Raw genomic sequence first — 17501 nt, forward strand, 5'->3', positions numbered from 1 at the left:
CATCTGAGATGCAGGGGACTTCAGGAGGAGGCCGAGATGGATCATCAACTCGGCACTTCTAACTGAAGATTGTTGCAAATGCTTCAGCCTTATCTTTCGCACTGATGTGCTGGGCTCCCCCATCATTAAGGATGGGGATATTTGTGGAGCCACCTCCTCCGGTTAGTTGTTTAATTGTCCATCACCATTCATGGCTGGATGTGGCAGGACTGTAGAGCTTAGATCTGATCCGTTGGTTATGGGATCGCTTAGCTCTGTCTATTGCATGCTGCTTCCGCAGTTTGGCACGCAGATAGTCCTGTGTTGTCGCTTAACCAGGTTGACACCTCATTTTGAGGTATGCCTGATGCTGCTCCTGGCATGCCCTCCTGCACTCTACATTGAACCAGGGTTGGTCTCCTGGCTTGATGGTAAGGGTAGAGTGGGGGATATGCCGGGCCATGAGGTTACAGATTGTGGTTGAGTACAATTCTGCTGCTGCTGATGGCCCACAGCACCTCAAGGATGCCCAGTTTTGCATTGTTAGATCTGTTCGAAATCTATCCCATTTAGCATGGTGATAGTGTCACACAACACCATGGACGGTATCCTCAATGTGAAGGCGGGACATAGTCTCCACAAGGACTGTGCGGTGGTCACTCCTACCAATACAGTCATGGACAGAAGCATCTGTGGCAGGCAGATTGGTGAGGACGAGGTCAAGTCTGTTTTTCCCTGGATGTTGCGGGTTCCAGGATTTAGATGTTTCACTAAGAACAGAGAAGATGGTAAAAGAGGGGGGGGGGGGGGGTGTGGCATTGTCAAGGAAAGTATTACAGCGGCAGAAAGGACGTTTGAGGACTCGTCTACTGAGGTAGTCTGGGCCGAGGTTAGAAACAGGAGAGGAGAGGTCACCCTGTTGGGAGTTTTCTATAGACCTCCAAATAGTTCCAGAGATGTAGAGGAAAGGATAGCAAAGATGATTCTTGACAGGAGCGAGAGTAACAGGGTAGTGGTTATGGGGGACTTTAACTTTCCAAATATTGACTGGAAATACTATAGTTCGAGTACTTTAGATGGGTCTGTTTTTGTCCAGTGTGTGCAGGAGGGTTTTCTGACAGTATGTAGACAGGCCAACCAGGGGCGATGCCACATTGGATTTGGTACTGGGTAATGAACCCGGCCAGGTGTTAGATTTAGAAGTTGGTGAGCACTTTGGTGATAGTGATCACAATTCGGTTAGGTTTACCTTAGCGATGGGCAGGGACAGGCATATACAGCAGGGCAAGAATTATAGCTGGGGGAAAGGAAATTATGATGCGATTAGGCAAGATTTAGGATGCGTAGGATGGGGAAGGAAACTGCAGGGGATGGGCACAATCGAAATGTGGAACTTATTCAAGGAGCAGCTACTGCGTGTCCTTGATAAGTATGTACCTGTCAGGCAGGGAGGCAGTTGTTGAGCGAGGGAGCCGTGGTTTACTAAAGAAGTTGAAGAGCTTGTCAAGAGGAAGAAGGCGGCTTATGTTAGGATGAGACGTGAAGGCTCAGTTAGGGCGCTTGAGAGTTACAAGCCAGCCAGGAAGGATCTAAAGGGAGAGATAAGAAGAGCAAGGAGAGGACACGAGAAGTCATTAGCGGATAGGATCAAAGAAAACCCTAAGGCTTTCTATAGGTATATCAGGAATAAAAGAATGACTAGAGATAGATTAGGGCCAATCAAGGATAGTAGTGGGAAGTTGTGTGTGGAATCGGAGGAGATAGGGGAAGTGTTAAATGAATATTTTTCGTCAGTATTTACAGTGGAGAAAGAAAATGTTGTCGAGGAGAATACTGAGATACAGACTACTAGACTAGATGGGATTGAGGTTCACAAGGAGGTGTTATCAATTTTGGAAAGTGTGAAAATAGATAAGTCCCCTGGGCCAGATGGGATTTATCCTAGGATTCTCTGGGAAGCCAGGGAGGAGATTGCAGAGCCTTTGTCCTTGATTTTTATGTCGTCATTGTCGACAGGAATAGTGCCGGAAGACTGGAGGATAGCAAATGTTGTCCCCTTGTTCAAGAAGGGGAGTAGAGACAGCCCTGGTAATTATAGACCTGTGAGCCTTACTTCAGTTGTAGGTAAAATGTTAGAAAAGGTTATAAGAGATAGGATTTATAATCATCTTGAAAAGAATAAGTTCATTAGAGATAGTCAGCACGGTTTTGTGAAGGGTAGGTCGTGCCTCACAAACCTATTGAGTTTTTTGACAAGGTGACCAAACAGGTGGATGAGGGTAAAGCCGTGGATGTGGTCTATATGGATTTCAGTAAGGCGTTTGATAAAGTTCCCCACAGTAGGCTATTGCAGAAAATACAGAAGTATGGGATTGAAGGTGAATTAGTGCTTTGGATCAGAAATTGGCTAGCTGAAAGAAGACAGAGGGTGGTGGTTGATGGTAAATGTTCATCCTGGAGTATAGTTTCTAGTGGTGTACCGCAAGGATCTGTTTTGGGGCCACTGCTGTTTGTCATTTTTATAAATGACCTGGATGAGGGTGTAGAAGGGTGGGTTAGTAAATTTGCGGATGACATGAAGGTCGGTGGAGTTGTGGATAGTGCCGAAGGATGTTGTAGGTTACAGAGGGACATAGATAGGCTGCAGAGCTGGGCTGAGAGATGGCAAATTGAGTTTAATGCGGAAAAGTGTGAGGTGATTCACTTCGGAAGGAGTAACAGGATTGCAGAATACTGGGCTAATGGGAAGATTCTTGGTAGTGTAGATGAGCAGAGAGATCTTGGTGTCCAGGTACATAAATCCCTGAAAGTTGCCACCCAGGTTAATAGAGCTGTTAAGAAGGCATATGGTGTGTTAGCTTTTATTAGTAGGGGGATCGAGTTTAGCAGCCACGAGGTCATGCTGCAGCTGTACAGAACTCTGGTGCGGCCGCACCTGGAGTATTGCGTGCAGTTCTGGTCACCGCATTATAGGAAGGATGTGGAAGCTTTGGAAAAGGTGCAGAGGAGATTTACTAGGATGTTGCCTGGTATGGAGGGAAGGTCTTACGAGGAAAGGCTGAGGGGCTTGAGGTTGTTTTCGTTAGAGAGAAGGAGGAGGAGAGGTGACTTAATAGAGACATATAAGATAATCAGAGGGTTGGACAGGGTGGATAGTGAGAGCCTTTTTCCTCGGATGGTGATGGCAAATACGAGGGGACATAGCTTTAAGTTGAGGGGTGATAGATATAGGACAGATGTCAGAGGTAGTTTCTTTACAAAGAGTAGTAGGGGCGTGGAACGCCCTGCCTGCAACAGTAGTAGACTCGCCAACTTTAAGGGCATTTAAGTGGTCATTGGATAGACATATGGATGAAAATGGAATAGTGTAGGTCAGATGGTTTCACAGGTCGGCGCAACATCGAGGGCTGAAGGGCCTGTACTGCGCTGTAATGTTCTATGTTCTATGTTCATGTTGGTTCCCCCACCACCTGCCGCAGACCCAGTCTAGCAGCTATGTCCTTTAAGACTCGGCCAGCTCGGTCAGTAGTGGTGCTACCGAGCCACTCTTGGTGATGGACATTGAAGTCCCCCACCCAGAGTACATTTTGTGCCCTTGCTACCCTCAGTGCTTCCTCCAAGTGGTGTTCAACATGGAGGAGTACGGAGTCATCTGCTGAGGGAGGGCAGTAGGTTGTAATCAGTAGGAGGTTACCTTGCCCATGTTTGACCCGATGCCATGAGACTTCATGGGGTCCAGAGTCGATGTTGAGGATTCCCAGGGCAACTCCCTCCCTACTGTATACCACTGTGCCACCACCTCTGGTGGGTCTGTCCTGCTGGTGGGACAAGACATACCCGGGGATGGTGATGGCAGTATCTGGGACATTGTCTGTAAGGTATGATTCCATGAGTATGACTATGTCAGGCAGTTGCTTGACTAGTCTTTGGGACAGCTCTCCCAATTTTGGCACAAGCCCCCAGATGTTAGTAAGGAGGACAGTAGATAGTAGATAAGCAGCAGCAGACATTTAAGGAGACATTTCATAACACTCAGACATATTCCCTTAAGACTAGAAGATGGTTAACTAAAGAAGTTAAGGAAGACATCAAATTGAAAGAAAAGGTCTACAATGCTGCAAAGATTAGGGGTAGGTCAGAAGATTGGGAAAATTTTAGAAAGTAGCAAAGGATGACTTCCAAAAAAAGTAGAAATTAGAATTGGAGTAAACTAGTAATATAAAAAAAGTTAGAGCTTCTGCAAGCATATTAGAAGGAAGAGAGTAGCTAAAGTAAACATTGGTCCCTTAAAGGATAAGGCTGGGGAATCAATAATGGGAAACATGGAAATGGCAAAGACTTTGAACAAGTATGTTGTATCTGTCTTCATGGTAGACAATAAAACAGATGATCAGTAGGAAGCATTCAAAAATTTTTTTTTTTAAACTTGAATCAGAACCTGGCCAAAAGAGTCATGAATAACTAAAGAGGGAAGGGACCAACATAAAACTGAAAGAAAAAGCATAAAGAATGCAAAAAAAGGCACAGATCCTGGTGATTGGGAAAAATACAAACAGCAAAAGGATGGCAAAACAGATAGCAAGAGCTACAAAAAAGTAGTATGACAAGAAACTTGCAAGGGATATCAAAAGTAACATAAAACTTCAAATTATATTTGGGAAAAAGAGTGGCTAAGTTTTAAGACCTTTCATCAAAGGTTAGAAATGTAATCTGTTTTAATCTCCTTAAATGTCTGCTGCTGCTTCTCTACTGTCTTGCCTTTTAACCCGTTTTCTCAGTCCACTTTAGACAACTGGCTTCATCGCTTTGTAACTGCCTTTATTTAAGTTTTAGACACTTGTTTCAGACCCAAGTTTCTGCACCTCGAACTGAAAAGCGGTGTGATAGTTAATCTCTCTGGCCCTCTGCCCTGACAAAGGTGATCATGGGGCAAAGTGTGCGCTAATGGTTTGGTGAAAGACAAAAATTAGTGCAGTGTTAATGACAGAATAATGAACAGCCCTAGCCAAAAGCACAAACATGAAAAACCCAGTTTAAGGCAGGTACATGGTAAAAAAAAAATTTAATTAAATTAAAAAAGGGCGAGTCATGCTCTGAAATTATTGAACTCAACGTCGAGTCCAGAAGATTGTAGAGTGCCTAATCAGAAACTGAAATGTTGTTCCTTGAGCTTGCGTTGATGTTCACTGGAACACTGCAGCTGGCCAAAGACAAATGTGGGCATGAGAGCAGGGGGTGTGTTGAAATGGCAAGCAACCGAAAGCTCGGAGACCAAACGCAGATTGGGTGACTGCTTTGCGGAACACCTCCGCTCAGTCCAAAAGCATGACCCGCCTTTATCACTTTTCAAGTGTCCGACCCCGAGCTTCCGGTTGCTTGCCATTTCAACGCCCCCCTGCTGTCATACCCACATTTCTGTCTTTGGCCTGCTACAGCATTCCAGCAAACATCAAGGAAAGCTCGAGGAACAGCACCTTCTCTTCTGATTAGGCACTCTTCAGATTTCGGGACTCAACATCGAGTTCAATAATTTCAAAGCAAGACTGGACCTTTTTTTATTTTATTTTTTTTTAAAAACCATGTGCATGCCTTAAACTGGGTTTTGCACGTTTGTGCTTTTGGCTAGGGCTGTTCATTATTTTGTCATTAACACTTTCTCTGCACTAATGCTTTGTGTTTCACCACACCATGAGCAGACTCACTTTGCCTTTGCCCATGACCTCCTTGTCAGTTAATCTCTTCAGCTCTCTGTCCTATCACATACCTCTTTTGTTCTTTTTCTTCCCCATTACTTGCATAAAATCTATTACATTTCTAACCATTGCCAGTTCTGATGAAAGGTCACAGACATGAAACGTTAGTTCTGCTTCTCTCTCCACAGATACTGCCGGACCTGCTGAGTACTTGCAGCACTGTTTTTATTTGTGGCCAAGTGCAATGTGGACCCCTTGAAAAGTGATAAAGGCAGTATTGTCCATCAAAATAAAGGAAATGCTGGACACATTTCAATAATTACTTTGGATCATTATTTGCAGAAGAGGATTAGCAAACCAGACATCCCAAGGAAACTAACACAAACAGGGACAGGGCTCACTAAATTTTCTTAAATTCATTCATGGGATGTGGGCGTCACTGGGATGTGAGGTAGGTACACCCGCAGTGCTGTTAGGAAGGGAGTTCCAGGATTTGGATCCAGTGACAGTGAAGGAACAGCGATATAGTCCCACGTCAGGATGGTGTGTGACTTGGAGGGGAACTTGCCGGTTGCAGTGTTCCCATGCATTTGCTGCCCTTGCCCCTCTAGTTGGAAGAGGTCGCGGGTTTGGAAGGTGCTGTCTAAGGAGCCTTGGTGCGCTGCTGCAGTGCATCTTGCAGATGGTACACACTGCTGCCACAGTGCGTCAGCGATGGAGGGAATGAATGTTTGTGAATGGAGTGCCAATCAAGCAGGCTGCTTTGTCCTGGATGGTGTTGAGCTTTGAGTGTTGTTGGAGTTGCATCCACCCAGGCAAGTGGAGAGTATTCCATCACACTCCTGACTTGTGCTTTGTAGATGGTGGACAGGCTTTGGGGAGTCAGGTGTTGAGTTACTTGCTGCAGGATTCCTAACCTCTGGCCTGCTCTTGTAGCCATGGTATTTATATGGCTACTCCAGTTCAGTTTCTGGTCAATGGTAGCCCCTCGGATGTTGATAATAGGGGATTCAGCGATCGTAATGCCATTGAAAGTCAAGGGGAGATGGTTAGCTTCTCTTGGAGATGGTCACTGCCTGGCACTGTGTGGCACAAATGTTACTTGCCGCTTATCAGCCCAAGCCTGAATATTGTCCAGGTCTTACTGAAGCAGTCCGTGCAGAAATGCAGCATGAGTCGTTGCAAATGGTGTTGAACATTGCACAATCAGCAGCGAACATCCCCACTTCTGACCTTATGACTGAAGGAAGGTCATTGATGAAGCATCTGACGATGGTTGGGGCTAGGATACTACCCTGAGGAACTACTGCAGTGATACCATGGAGCTCAAATGATTGACTAATAACCACAACCATCTTCCTTTGTGCTAGGTATGTCCAACCAGCAGAGAGTCTCCCCCCCCCCCCCCCCACCGACCGATTCCCACTGACTTCAGTTTTGCTAGGGCTCCTTGATGCCATACTCTGTCAAATGCTACCTTGATGTCATGGGCAGTCACTCTCACCTCACCTTGGGTTCAGCTCTTTACAGCCTTTATTCAAACGTGAACAAATGAGGTCAGGAGCTGAGTGACCCTGGTGGAACCCAAACTGAGGTTATTGCGAAGCAAGTACTGCTTGATGGCACTATCGATGACACCTTCCATCACTTTACTGATGATTGAATGTAGACTGATGGGGCAGTAATTAGCCGGGTTGGACTTGTCTGCTTTTTGTGGACAGGACATACCTGGGTAATTTTCCACATTGCTGGGTAGATGCCAGTGTTGTAGCTGTACTGGAACAGCTTTGCTAGGGTGTGGCAAGTTCTGGAGCACAGGTCTTCAGTACTATTGCTGGAATATTGTCAGGGGCCATAGCCTTTGCAGTTTACCTTCAGTTGTTTCTTGATATCATGCCAGACTTCAGCCAATTCGATTCACTCTGCATCTGTGATGCTGTGGACTTCAGGAGGAGGCAGAGATGGATCAACAAGGTGGCACTTGTGGCTGAAGATTGTTGTAAATGCTTCAACCTTATCTTTCGCACTGATGTGCCGGGCTCCCCCAACACGGAGGAGGGGATATTTGTGCAGCCACCTCCTCCAGTTAGTTGCCCAATTGTCCAGCACCATTCACAGTTGGATGTAGCAGGACTGCAGAGCTTAGATCTGATCCGTTGGTTATGGGATCGCTTAGCTCTATCACATGCTGCTTACGCAGTTTGGCACGCAAGTAGTCCTATGTTGTAGCTTCACCAGGTTGACACCTCATTTTCAGGTATGCCTGGTGCTGCTCCTGGCATGCCCTCCTGCATTCTTCATTGAACCAGGGTTGGTCTCCTGACTTGATGGCAATGGTAGAGTGGGAGATATGCCAGGCCAGGTTACAGATTGTGGTTAAGTACATTTCTGCTGCTGCTAATGGCCCACAGCACCTCATGGATGCCCAGTTTTGCATTGCTAGATCTGTTCAAAATCTATTAACGTAAGCAAAATAACAGTAATGAAGAAAATAATGGCACAAGAGTGGCAAATACCCCAGGCCAGATGGTTTGCAGCCCTGGGTTTAAAGGAAGTGGGTGAGAACATTGCAGATGCCCAAATTATGATCTTTCAAAATTCTCTCGAATCAGGAACAGTTCCTTTCGATTGGAAAATTGCACGTCACTCCACTACTTAAAAGGAAGATGCAACAGAAACCAGATAATGATAGACTGGTTAGCCTAACATCTGTTGGGAAATTACTAGTGTCTACAAGGATATGCCTGAACACCTTGAAAACTTTCAGCTGATCACACAACCAGCATGGATTTGTCAAGGGCAAGTCACACCTGACGAACCTCACTGAATTTTTTTGAAGGGGTGACTGAAACAGTAGACAGGGAAATGTCTATAGATGTTATTTACATCGACTTCTAGAAGGCACTTGGTGCAAGTTCCTCATAAAAGACTTAACTAAAGTTGACACTCATGGAAGGCAAATTATTGACCTAGTTAGATTGGCTCAGGAGTAGGAGACAGATTAGGAGAATGGGCAGGCACTAATTGTCAGGATGTGACTGGTGGTATTCACAGGGGTCAGTGTTGGGGCTTTAACTATTTATTAACTTAGATGAGACACAGTGCCACATATTCAAATTTGTCGATGACACAAAGATAGGCAGCACTGTAAGCAGTATAGATGGGAGCATAACATTACAGAGATGTTAATAGATTAAATCAATGTGCAAAACCATGGCAAATGGATTTTAATATAAGCGTCAGCTCATCCACTTTGGACACAAAGTATACATCAGAGTACTTTCTAAATGGTGAAAAACCAGAAGCAGTGGGAAGTCCAAAGAGACTTGGGGTCCATAAACACAACTGAAATGTCTTTATATCTAGAAGAATGCTGCAGCTATACAAAGCCCTAGTTAGACGACATTTGGAGTACTGTGTTCACTTTTGGGCACCACACCTTAGAAAGGACATATTAGCCTTGGAGGGACTGCAGCATAGATTTACCAGAATACCTGGACTCCAAGGGTTAAATTACGAGGAGAGATTACAAACTCTGGTTATATTGCCTGGAATTTAGAACATTAAGGAGCGATTTGATTGAAATTTTCAAAATAAAGGGGAATGATAGATTGAATAGAGACAAGCTTTTTCCACTGGTTGGGAAATCTAGGGCTGGGTAACATAGCCTAAAAATTACAGCCAGGTCTTTCAGGATTGAAGTTAAGGAAACACTTCATACACAAAGAGTGAAAGAAGTTTGGGACTCTCTTCATAATGGCAGTTGATGCTGGGTCAATTGTTAGATTTAAATCTGAGATTGATGAATTTCTGTTAACCAAAAGGTGTGAAGGGATATGGGGCCTAGGTGAGCATATAGAGCTAGGTCACAGATCAACCATGATCTCACTGAATAGAACAGGCTTGAGGGCTTAAATCGTCTATCCTTGTTCCTATGCTCTCCCATAGTCTTTATGTAATGGGGTATTTATAACTGCATACAACCTAACTAAATGTGGCCCAACCGCTGCCTTACGCCTCATGGCGACATCTGGAGTCTTGCCCTCTATATCCCAATTTACAAAACCCAAAAGGCTATTTGGCTTTTACGACTTTGTGTGCATTTATCAGGGAGTCGCACATTTAAAACCCTAGGTCTCACTGCTTATCCACAGCTTTTAGCATCTTTCCAGAATGTAAACTCTTACTTCTCATTTTACTCTCAAAATGTATTACCTCATGCTTACCTACATTAAGTAGCATTATTTCTTATCTATGTATTCTGGTAATGTTTATGTCTTATATATTCCTCCTTACTGTTTTTCAAAGTCCCCCTACTTTTATGTAGCCTACAAATTTTGAAATTGTGCTTCTGCACCTAAATGTAAATTATATGCACACAAAACACACATATAAACACACACACACACACACGCCAAGAAGAAAAAAGTGGAGCCAGCACTAATATCTGTTAAGGAATAACGGAATACAAAAGACCAGCAAATATGACTGCTCTAGCAGTCCAGCATTTTCTGTTTTTGTTTCAGATTTCCAGCATCAGCAGTATTTTGCTTTTGTATGACTGCTCTATGAGCTGGTTGACTAGTTATGAGCAGATTCTAGTAGAATATGCAAACATTTCCCATTTTAACCAAATTTCGACCTTCAACCATGTGGGAAAAACACCAGAAGGCAATGATGGATTATGCCACCAAAAAGCTCACTGGTCATGACGCAACATTTTGGATACTTGCAATCTACGCCAAAACCAAACTTGTTTCCTTGTAGGAAACTAAGAACAGGCTGTAAGTTAACATTTTATCAGATTATAGCACATGCTTAAACTTGAACTTACCAAACATGTTTAAGAAGTTAATAAGTTTACCGATTGACTAAAAGTCCATCAATAGATCAGATTGGGTAAAGTTCATTATTTAGCGGAGCACAATATATTAAAAAGGCTATTAAAGTATTACAATTCTTAGATTGTATGAGAAAATTATATTGGATATCTCTTCATTATGAAACCCTAAATTAATAACTCACTCCTTTCAGTAGACAGCCCAACTTAGATGAGCTTCCATTCAGATCACACATGAAATGATTTAGTTGAAGGAAAAAAAATCCCAAAATGATGCAGTGTTCTGCTGTGAAATAGACTATTATGCACATCCATCAAAAGCAAGTTATTGCTTTTCAATGCTGATTATGACCCTTAATCTGCAAAGTAAAAAAACATGAGCTGGAGTGTGCATCCAGTGACTGAATTTTAACCTGGCATCCAAGGTTTAATGTGAAAGTTCAGAGACAAGGCAATCGAAAATTTTATATGATATACATATGTATAATATTTAGGGTAACTGAGGTTACATTGTTATTCAGATTGAAAATGTGAACAGAAGTTTTCTGAAAATCTTTCAGTGAATCATTGGGGAGATCAAATTTGATCAAGAATGTAATGTTAAATATTTCCTCCTCAGACATTTACCAGCATGAAGAATGGGACTAAATCTTCTGCATCCATAAAACTACATTGAGTAGAGGCTACTCATCTATTAGGAAGGGACTACTTCTACAGTTCAAACATTGCAAAAATAATCAACTCAACAGGATTGGTATTTCATGTAAATTGAGTAACATTCCTTCATGACTTGTTCTCAAATCATTAATCTGCGGTACCTTTGCTATCGTTACTTTAGAACATTTGTGCACAGTTCCACCCCACTACAACCAATTGCTACTTAGGGCATTTGTAATAGTTAATTTCAGTTTATCTTAAAATTCTAAACAGAGTTTATTCCCATAGGTGCTTAGTTAGTCTGCTTTATTCTGCACCATTCCTCCCCCCACCCACCATCCAGTGATCCCTCTAAAATTTAAGTTGTTTGTGACCAGTTTTTTTTCCCCAAGTGTGGTCCCTTTAAATGTTTTAGTGCAGCCACTATTTATCACCAAATAAAGCAGACGTGGTATCTTCCAGGCTGCTGCACGGCTGTGCACCCGCGCAGCTTAGCAGGAACATTACCCTTCCCCCAAAAAGACATTTGTGACACAAAGTTACAAAAGACATTACAAGCAGGAAAATAACTTTAGCTTTCAGGAATAGTTTCGACAATTCCATCTTTGTGATATAAAATCTTACTAACTAATCTTGGGGCATTTGAATTTAATTTAGAAATATTAGGCTGTACTGCAGGAAATTTTAAAAATGGATTCTATTACCTAAAATTTATAATATTTAGGATAAATGATAGTTGGCAGTAAACTAGAAAACTAACTCAATGAGGTTTGTTGAAAGGCAAGCATGTATCATAAATATTTTATAAATACCAAGATTGATCCGCCCTATGTGTCAAACTGATTTGTTGTACTGTGTGTTTTGTGGTTTTATTTCTTTTCTTCCTAATTGGGTACAAGAATCAGTTACCAGGCCAGACTAGAGAAGCTGGGCTTGTTCTCCTTAGAGCAGAGAAGGAGCGATTTGATGGAGAGGTTCAAAATTATTAAGAGTTGATAGAATAATTAAGGAGAAACTGTCACCAGTGGGTGAAGGGCTATGTAGTGAGTTGTTACAATCTGAAATGCACAGCCTGAAAGGGATGTGGAAGTAGATTAAATAACTTTTAAGAAGGTATAGGATATATACTTGAAGAAAAAAATTCAGGGCTATGGGGAAAGGGCAGGGAAGTGGGCCTAATTAGATAGATCTTTCAAAAGAGCCAGGACAGTCATGATGAACCAAATGACCTCCCTTCTGTGCTATATCATTCTAATGATTCTATTCCAGAATGAGAAAAAGGTCAAAAAGTCCAAACAGATGATATGCATGATTATTTAATCAGGACATGAACCTCCCTCTCATACCGCTTGTTGATCAATGCAAGAGTGAAGAAATTCTCCAGTTACAATTAAAATTCCAAAACTTGTCAGTATTTGAATAGAATCCATTATTTCAAGCTGATTTATTTACATTTTTATACATATCAGTACTTCATGATACACCTCAGTGCAGTTTTCATTTATTTGGTAGTGATGCAAGGCTACCAATATCAGATTTGTTCCCTTTTTAAAATATAGATGCTGTTTTTTTTTATAGAGATACAGCACTGAAACAGGCCCTTCGGCCCACCGAGTCTGTGCCGACCAACCACCCATTTATACTAACCCAACAGTAATCCCATATTCCCTACCACCTACCTACACTAGGGGCAATTTATAATGGCCAATTTACCGATCACCTGCAAGTCTTTGGCTGTGGGAGGAAACTGGAGCACCCGGCGAAAACCCACGCGGTCACAGGGAGAACTTGCAAACTCCGCACAGGCAGTGCCCAGAATTGAACCCGGGTCCCTGGAGCGGTGAGGCTGCGGTGCTAACCACTGCGCTTCTAATTATTCAGATGTTTCCTATAGAGGGTCCTTAAGGATATAAAATTTTATTTTATACACATAACAAAACAAGAGATCACTGGTTAATCATGGATGAGTAGGAAAGTAGATTCTGATAGGACAGATCCTAAACTAATGCTTACAGGAAATGAAATACTGCATTCCCAGTTATCCTCCGAGCTGAAAACTACTGGACCGAGATATTCACTGCTTCGAGGGAACATTGAATTTCTAGTGTGTTGCATCACAGTGATGCAATGCTGGTTGTGCCCGCAATTCTTCAAATGGTAAGTTCCCAATTTCAGCATTAAGAAATGACACTGATAACTTAACAAATATTTACCATTAATAGGAAGAGGACTATCCGATCCTGGATGTGCGTAGTTTAGACGACCTATATGAAAATAAAACAAAGTTATAGGAAGCTATAAACTCAGCAAAAAAACCCTATTAGTAAATTGTTTACAGTATGGCCTCCCTGTGCTGTAACCATTCTATGATTCTATACTAAAATCTGCAAGGACCATTTTTTGAGAAGCTTTCAGTTTTACTTTAGAGTATACCAAAATTAAGCTCCATAGTAAAAATCTCATTCATATTGATTATACACTGCTATTCTTATATGGCAGATAGTTATACATTTGCATTTGGAGTGCAGTGCTGGATTGAAGTTAAAATCCAAACTCCTGATCAATCTTTTGCTAAGGTATTCCTGTACAGCTAGCACCTTCGTATAGAAATATCTAGTTTATTGCTCATATCCAAGTATGAAACATAACAGAAGCAACTGTGGTGCTTTTTCTTCCAGGGAGAAATTATCTATTGCTCCTTTTAAAAAAAAAAATTCACAGGATCTAGGTGCCAACAGTTATTGCTCAGCCCTAACTGCCCTCGAGAAGGTGATGGTGAGCAGTCTTCCTAAAATCACTGCAGTTGGTCTGAAGGTACTCCTACAGTGCTGTTAGATAGGGAACAATGTTCCCTTGAAACTGCATGGCCACGCAGCAACCCGAAAGTTCCCACGTGGGCTGTACACAAGTTGGCCTCTGTGTTACATGTGCATGACCACGCAAAAAATTTAAAAGGCTCCGTGCACTTAAATCACCTGCACATTACAAAATAAAAATATAGACGCTATGTTGGTAAGCAGTTCCAGGATTCTGACCCAGCGATGAAGGAACAGTGATATATTTCCAAGTAGGATGGTGAGTGACTTTGAAGGGCAACTTGGAGGTGATGCTCCCATGCACCTGTTGCCCTTCTAGGTGGCAGGGGTCATGGGTTTGTAAGGTGCAGTCTAAGTAGCCTTGGTAAGTTTCTGCAATGCATCTTTCAGATGGTACACACAATAGCCACAGTGCACCAGTGGCGATGGGAGTAAATTTTTAAAGTGGTGGATGGGGTGCCAATCAAGTGGGCAGTTTTGTCCTGGGTGGTGTCAAGCTTCTTGAGCGTTGTTGGAGATGCACTTGCCTGGGCAAGTGGAGAATTTTCCATCACACTCCAGACTGGTGCCTTGTAGATAGTGGAAAGGCTATGGGGAGCCAGGACACAAGAAATCCACTGCAGAATGCCCATTCTCTGACCCAGTCTTGTAGCCACAGAATGTGTGTGGCTGGTCCAGTTAAGTTTCTGGTGACAAAAGATGTTGTTGATGGGGATTCGATGATGGTAATGCCATTGAAAGTCAAGGGGAGGAGATGGTAATTGCTTGGTACAAATTTACTTGCCACATTTCAGCTCAAGCCTGAATGCTGACCAGGTCTTGCTGCATGCAAGCACTAACTGCTTCACTATACAAGGAACTTCAAATGTAATTGAACAGTTAAAAAAAAAAATAATCACTCCTCCAGACTCCAGAGCCTGTTGCTCCCATATCAGGATGCAAACATCTACGACGTTTTGGCTCAGCTGGCAGGGGAAATGAACATATCCATTTTTGGTATAAATTGTACACACAATTTTCACAATAGATACAGGAACCATCTCTGACTGCTCTATTCCACATATTAAACTACAATTCCCCATCAATTTTGAAATGTTGATTTAACCCTAACCTTACCAAAAAAAGGCAAGATAAAAACATTCCTTCACACCAGAATAAAATGAAGTTAGGTGCATCAGTAGTTCAGAGGCAAGACCTCTCTCATTAAAAAGGTCCCAGATTTATTTGCTGACTAGGGTAGCAAATTAAAGGTGGTATAACTGGCCACAGTTTGGGAAAGGATCATCCAGGGTCCGTGCAGATGCCTGGCTATCAGATGATAATAGAATATAACTTGGATGTGATGCCCCCCAAGTTACTGGCAGTAACCATCACAGCTCTAGTGACTGCGATTCATTTGTGAGCTAAGTATAGCAGACAGTGACTTCGTCTGTGGAACCACATTCTAGGTGATGGAATCAGCACTTTTGGAAAAGGAGAGGGGAGAAAACGGAGTCTAAAATTCACACACAGAATAGGTTCATGAAAGCAAAGTTGTATAGCATTAGTTACTTCTCTGGCCCTTGCCCACTCCTTCTACACATAAATGCACATGCCAACTCCCAAGAGATAATGTATTATGCTTCAAATGAGTATTCAGCAACTTGCATATTCTTAGTTTATATTAAGGACTAAAATACTGTTAGTGGGACTGAGCAAAAGCAAACAAAAAAAAAAACTTAAGCTACCAAGTTTAATAAATTTGCTTTAAAGATCAACACTGCAGGAAGAGGTTTTTTTTGTTAAATTCTCTCCAGAAGTTATATTTTAAAATCACACTGTTAGATCAATTCAAGTCAACTATAAAAAAAACTCGCTGACTCACTAAACAAAACTGAATAATATTCATTGGTTATTTCAAAGCAATCTAGGTTATTTGACAAAGCATGAAGGAATGGTGCTGGTCTCAAATCAAAGATTTATTTACATAAAGGCCAGTGACCATCTCAGTAGTAGAATGGCCTTTTCTTTTCCTTTTAACACAAACAGCTGAAATCTTTTCATCCAGAGATGTTGGGGTACTGTAACTCACTGCCTGAAAGGACAGTAGAGACATAAACCCTCAACATTCAAAAAGTATTTGGATATGCACTTGAAGTGCCATAAACTACAAGGGTATAGACCAAGAGCTGGAAAGTGTGATTTGGCTGGATGGCTTATTGTAAGCCGGCGTGGACTCCATGAACCAAATGTCCTGCTTCCGTGCTGTAAAGCTTTATGATTTCATGATTCTGAAGTACTGTCTGCTATTATTCCAAAAGCATCATTCCTGCTTCCTATACTTGGCCCTGCTGAAATTCTTTCTCCTTTCCTGAAGGCATTGGCTCATACTGGGGTACATTCCACTTGTGCATAGTCCAAGTGCCCATTCTCAACTTATGAGCCCAGATGTCAAGTTGCAGAATACTATTTGTTCTTGGAGGAATATAGCAGCAGATCCTGATCGAGGCCTCACCCGACATCCATACACGTGCATTTTCCAGCATGGCAGTAGAGGAGATAACAAACTTCATGTGCCATTTTCAACTATAGGTAAACGACAGTGAAACAACTTGTATAAATCCTATCAATTGCAAATGCAGTGTCATGAAACTTGCTAGACAGGAGATCAGTTGACCCATCATGGCTGCCCTTTCTTTTCAAATCTACTCATCCCTTTCCCTGCATCTATTTTTATTTTCAAATACTATCCTGCTCCCTTGTAAATTATGTCCCAAGACTCTTCCTCAGTATATGGCTGTGCTCAAGCATTTCCTATTCTAATAACTCTATTTATTCACTTAATCTAACTTTCCCCTTCTTCCTTCTAATGAAGATCACATGGTCATGCCAGAGTTACTATTTATTTGTTTATGGGATAAGTGTCACTGGCAAGGCCAGCATTTGCTGCCCATCCCCAACAACACTCAAGAAGGTGGTGAGCTGCCTTCTTGAACCACTGCAGTCCATGTGGTGGAGGTACATTCATAGTAGTGCTAGGAAGGGAGTTCCAGGATTTTGAGTCAGCGACATTGAAGGAAATAGTGTCAGGATCGTGTGTGGCTTGAAGGGGAATTTGCTGGTGATGGCATTCCCATCCATCTGCTACCCTTGTTCTTCTTGGGGGTAGAGGTCATAAGTTTGGAAGAAGCTGTCAAAGGCTTGGCGAATTGCTGCAGTGCATTTTGTTGATGGTACACTGTTGCCACTTTGTGCCAGTAGTGCAGAAAGTGAATGTTTAAATCGTGGATAGGGTGCCAATCAAGCGTGCTGCATTGTCCTGGATGATATTGAGCTTCGAGTGCTGTTGGAGCCATACTCATTCAAGAAAAGAGAGATTATTCCATCACATTCCTGACTTGTGCCTTGTAGACGGATGAGACACTTTAGGGAGTCAGGAGGCGAGTTACTCACCACAGAACTCCCAGACTCTGACCTGCACTTCTAGCCACGGTAATTATAACACTAGTCCAGTTAAGTTTCTGGTCAATATTAATG

The 17501-nt window shown here is 42.4% G+C and overlaps 1 protein-coding gene across 4 annotated transcripts in view; it reads right to left on the bottom strand.

The window, feature by feature from the left end:
* Nucleotides 1-17501, bottom strand: part of cpeb4b (cytoplasmic polyadenylation element binding protein 4b) — a 113693-nt gene that overhangs the window by 57001 nt on the left and 39191 nt on the right. For all 4 annotated transcript variants that reach the window (XM_068043374.1, XM_068043373.1, XM_068043376.1 and 1 more), the window contains exon 3: nt 13383-13433. In XM_068043374.1, coding sequence (XP_067899475.1) covers nt 13383-13433 — 51 coding nt within the window. The remainder of the gene's footprint in view (nt 1-13382; nt 13434-17501) is intronic.

The sequence above is a fragment of the Heterodontus francisci genome, chromosome 12, assembly GCF_036365525.1.
Source record: "Heterodontus francisci isolate sHetFra1 chromosome 12, sHetFra1.hap1, whole genome shotgun sequence".
Taxonomy (NCBI): Eukaryota; Metazoa; Chordata; class Chondrichthyes; order Heterodontiformes; family Heterodontidae; genus Heterodontus; species Heterodontus francisci.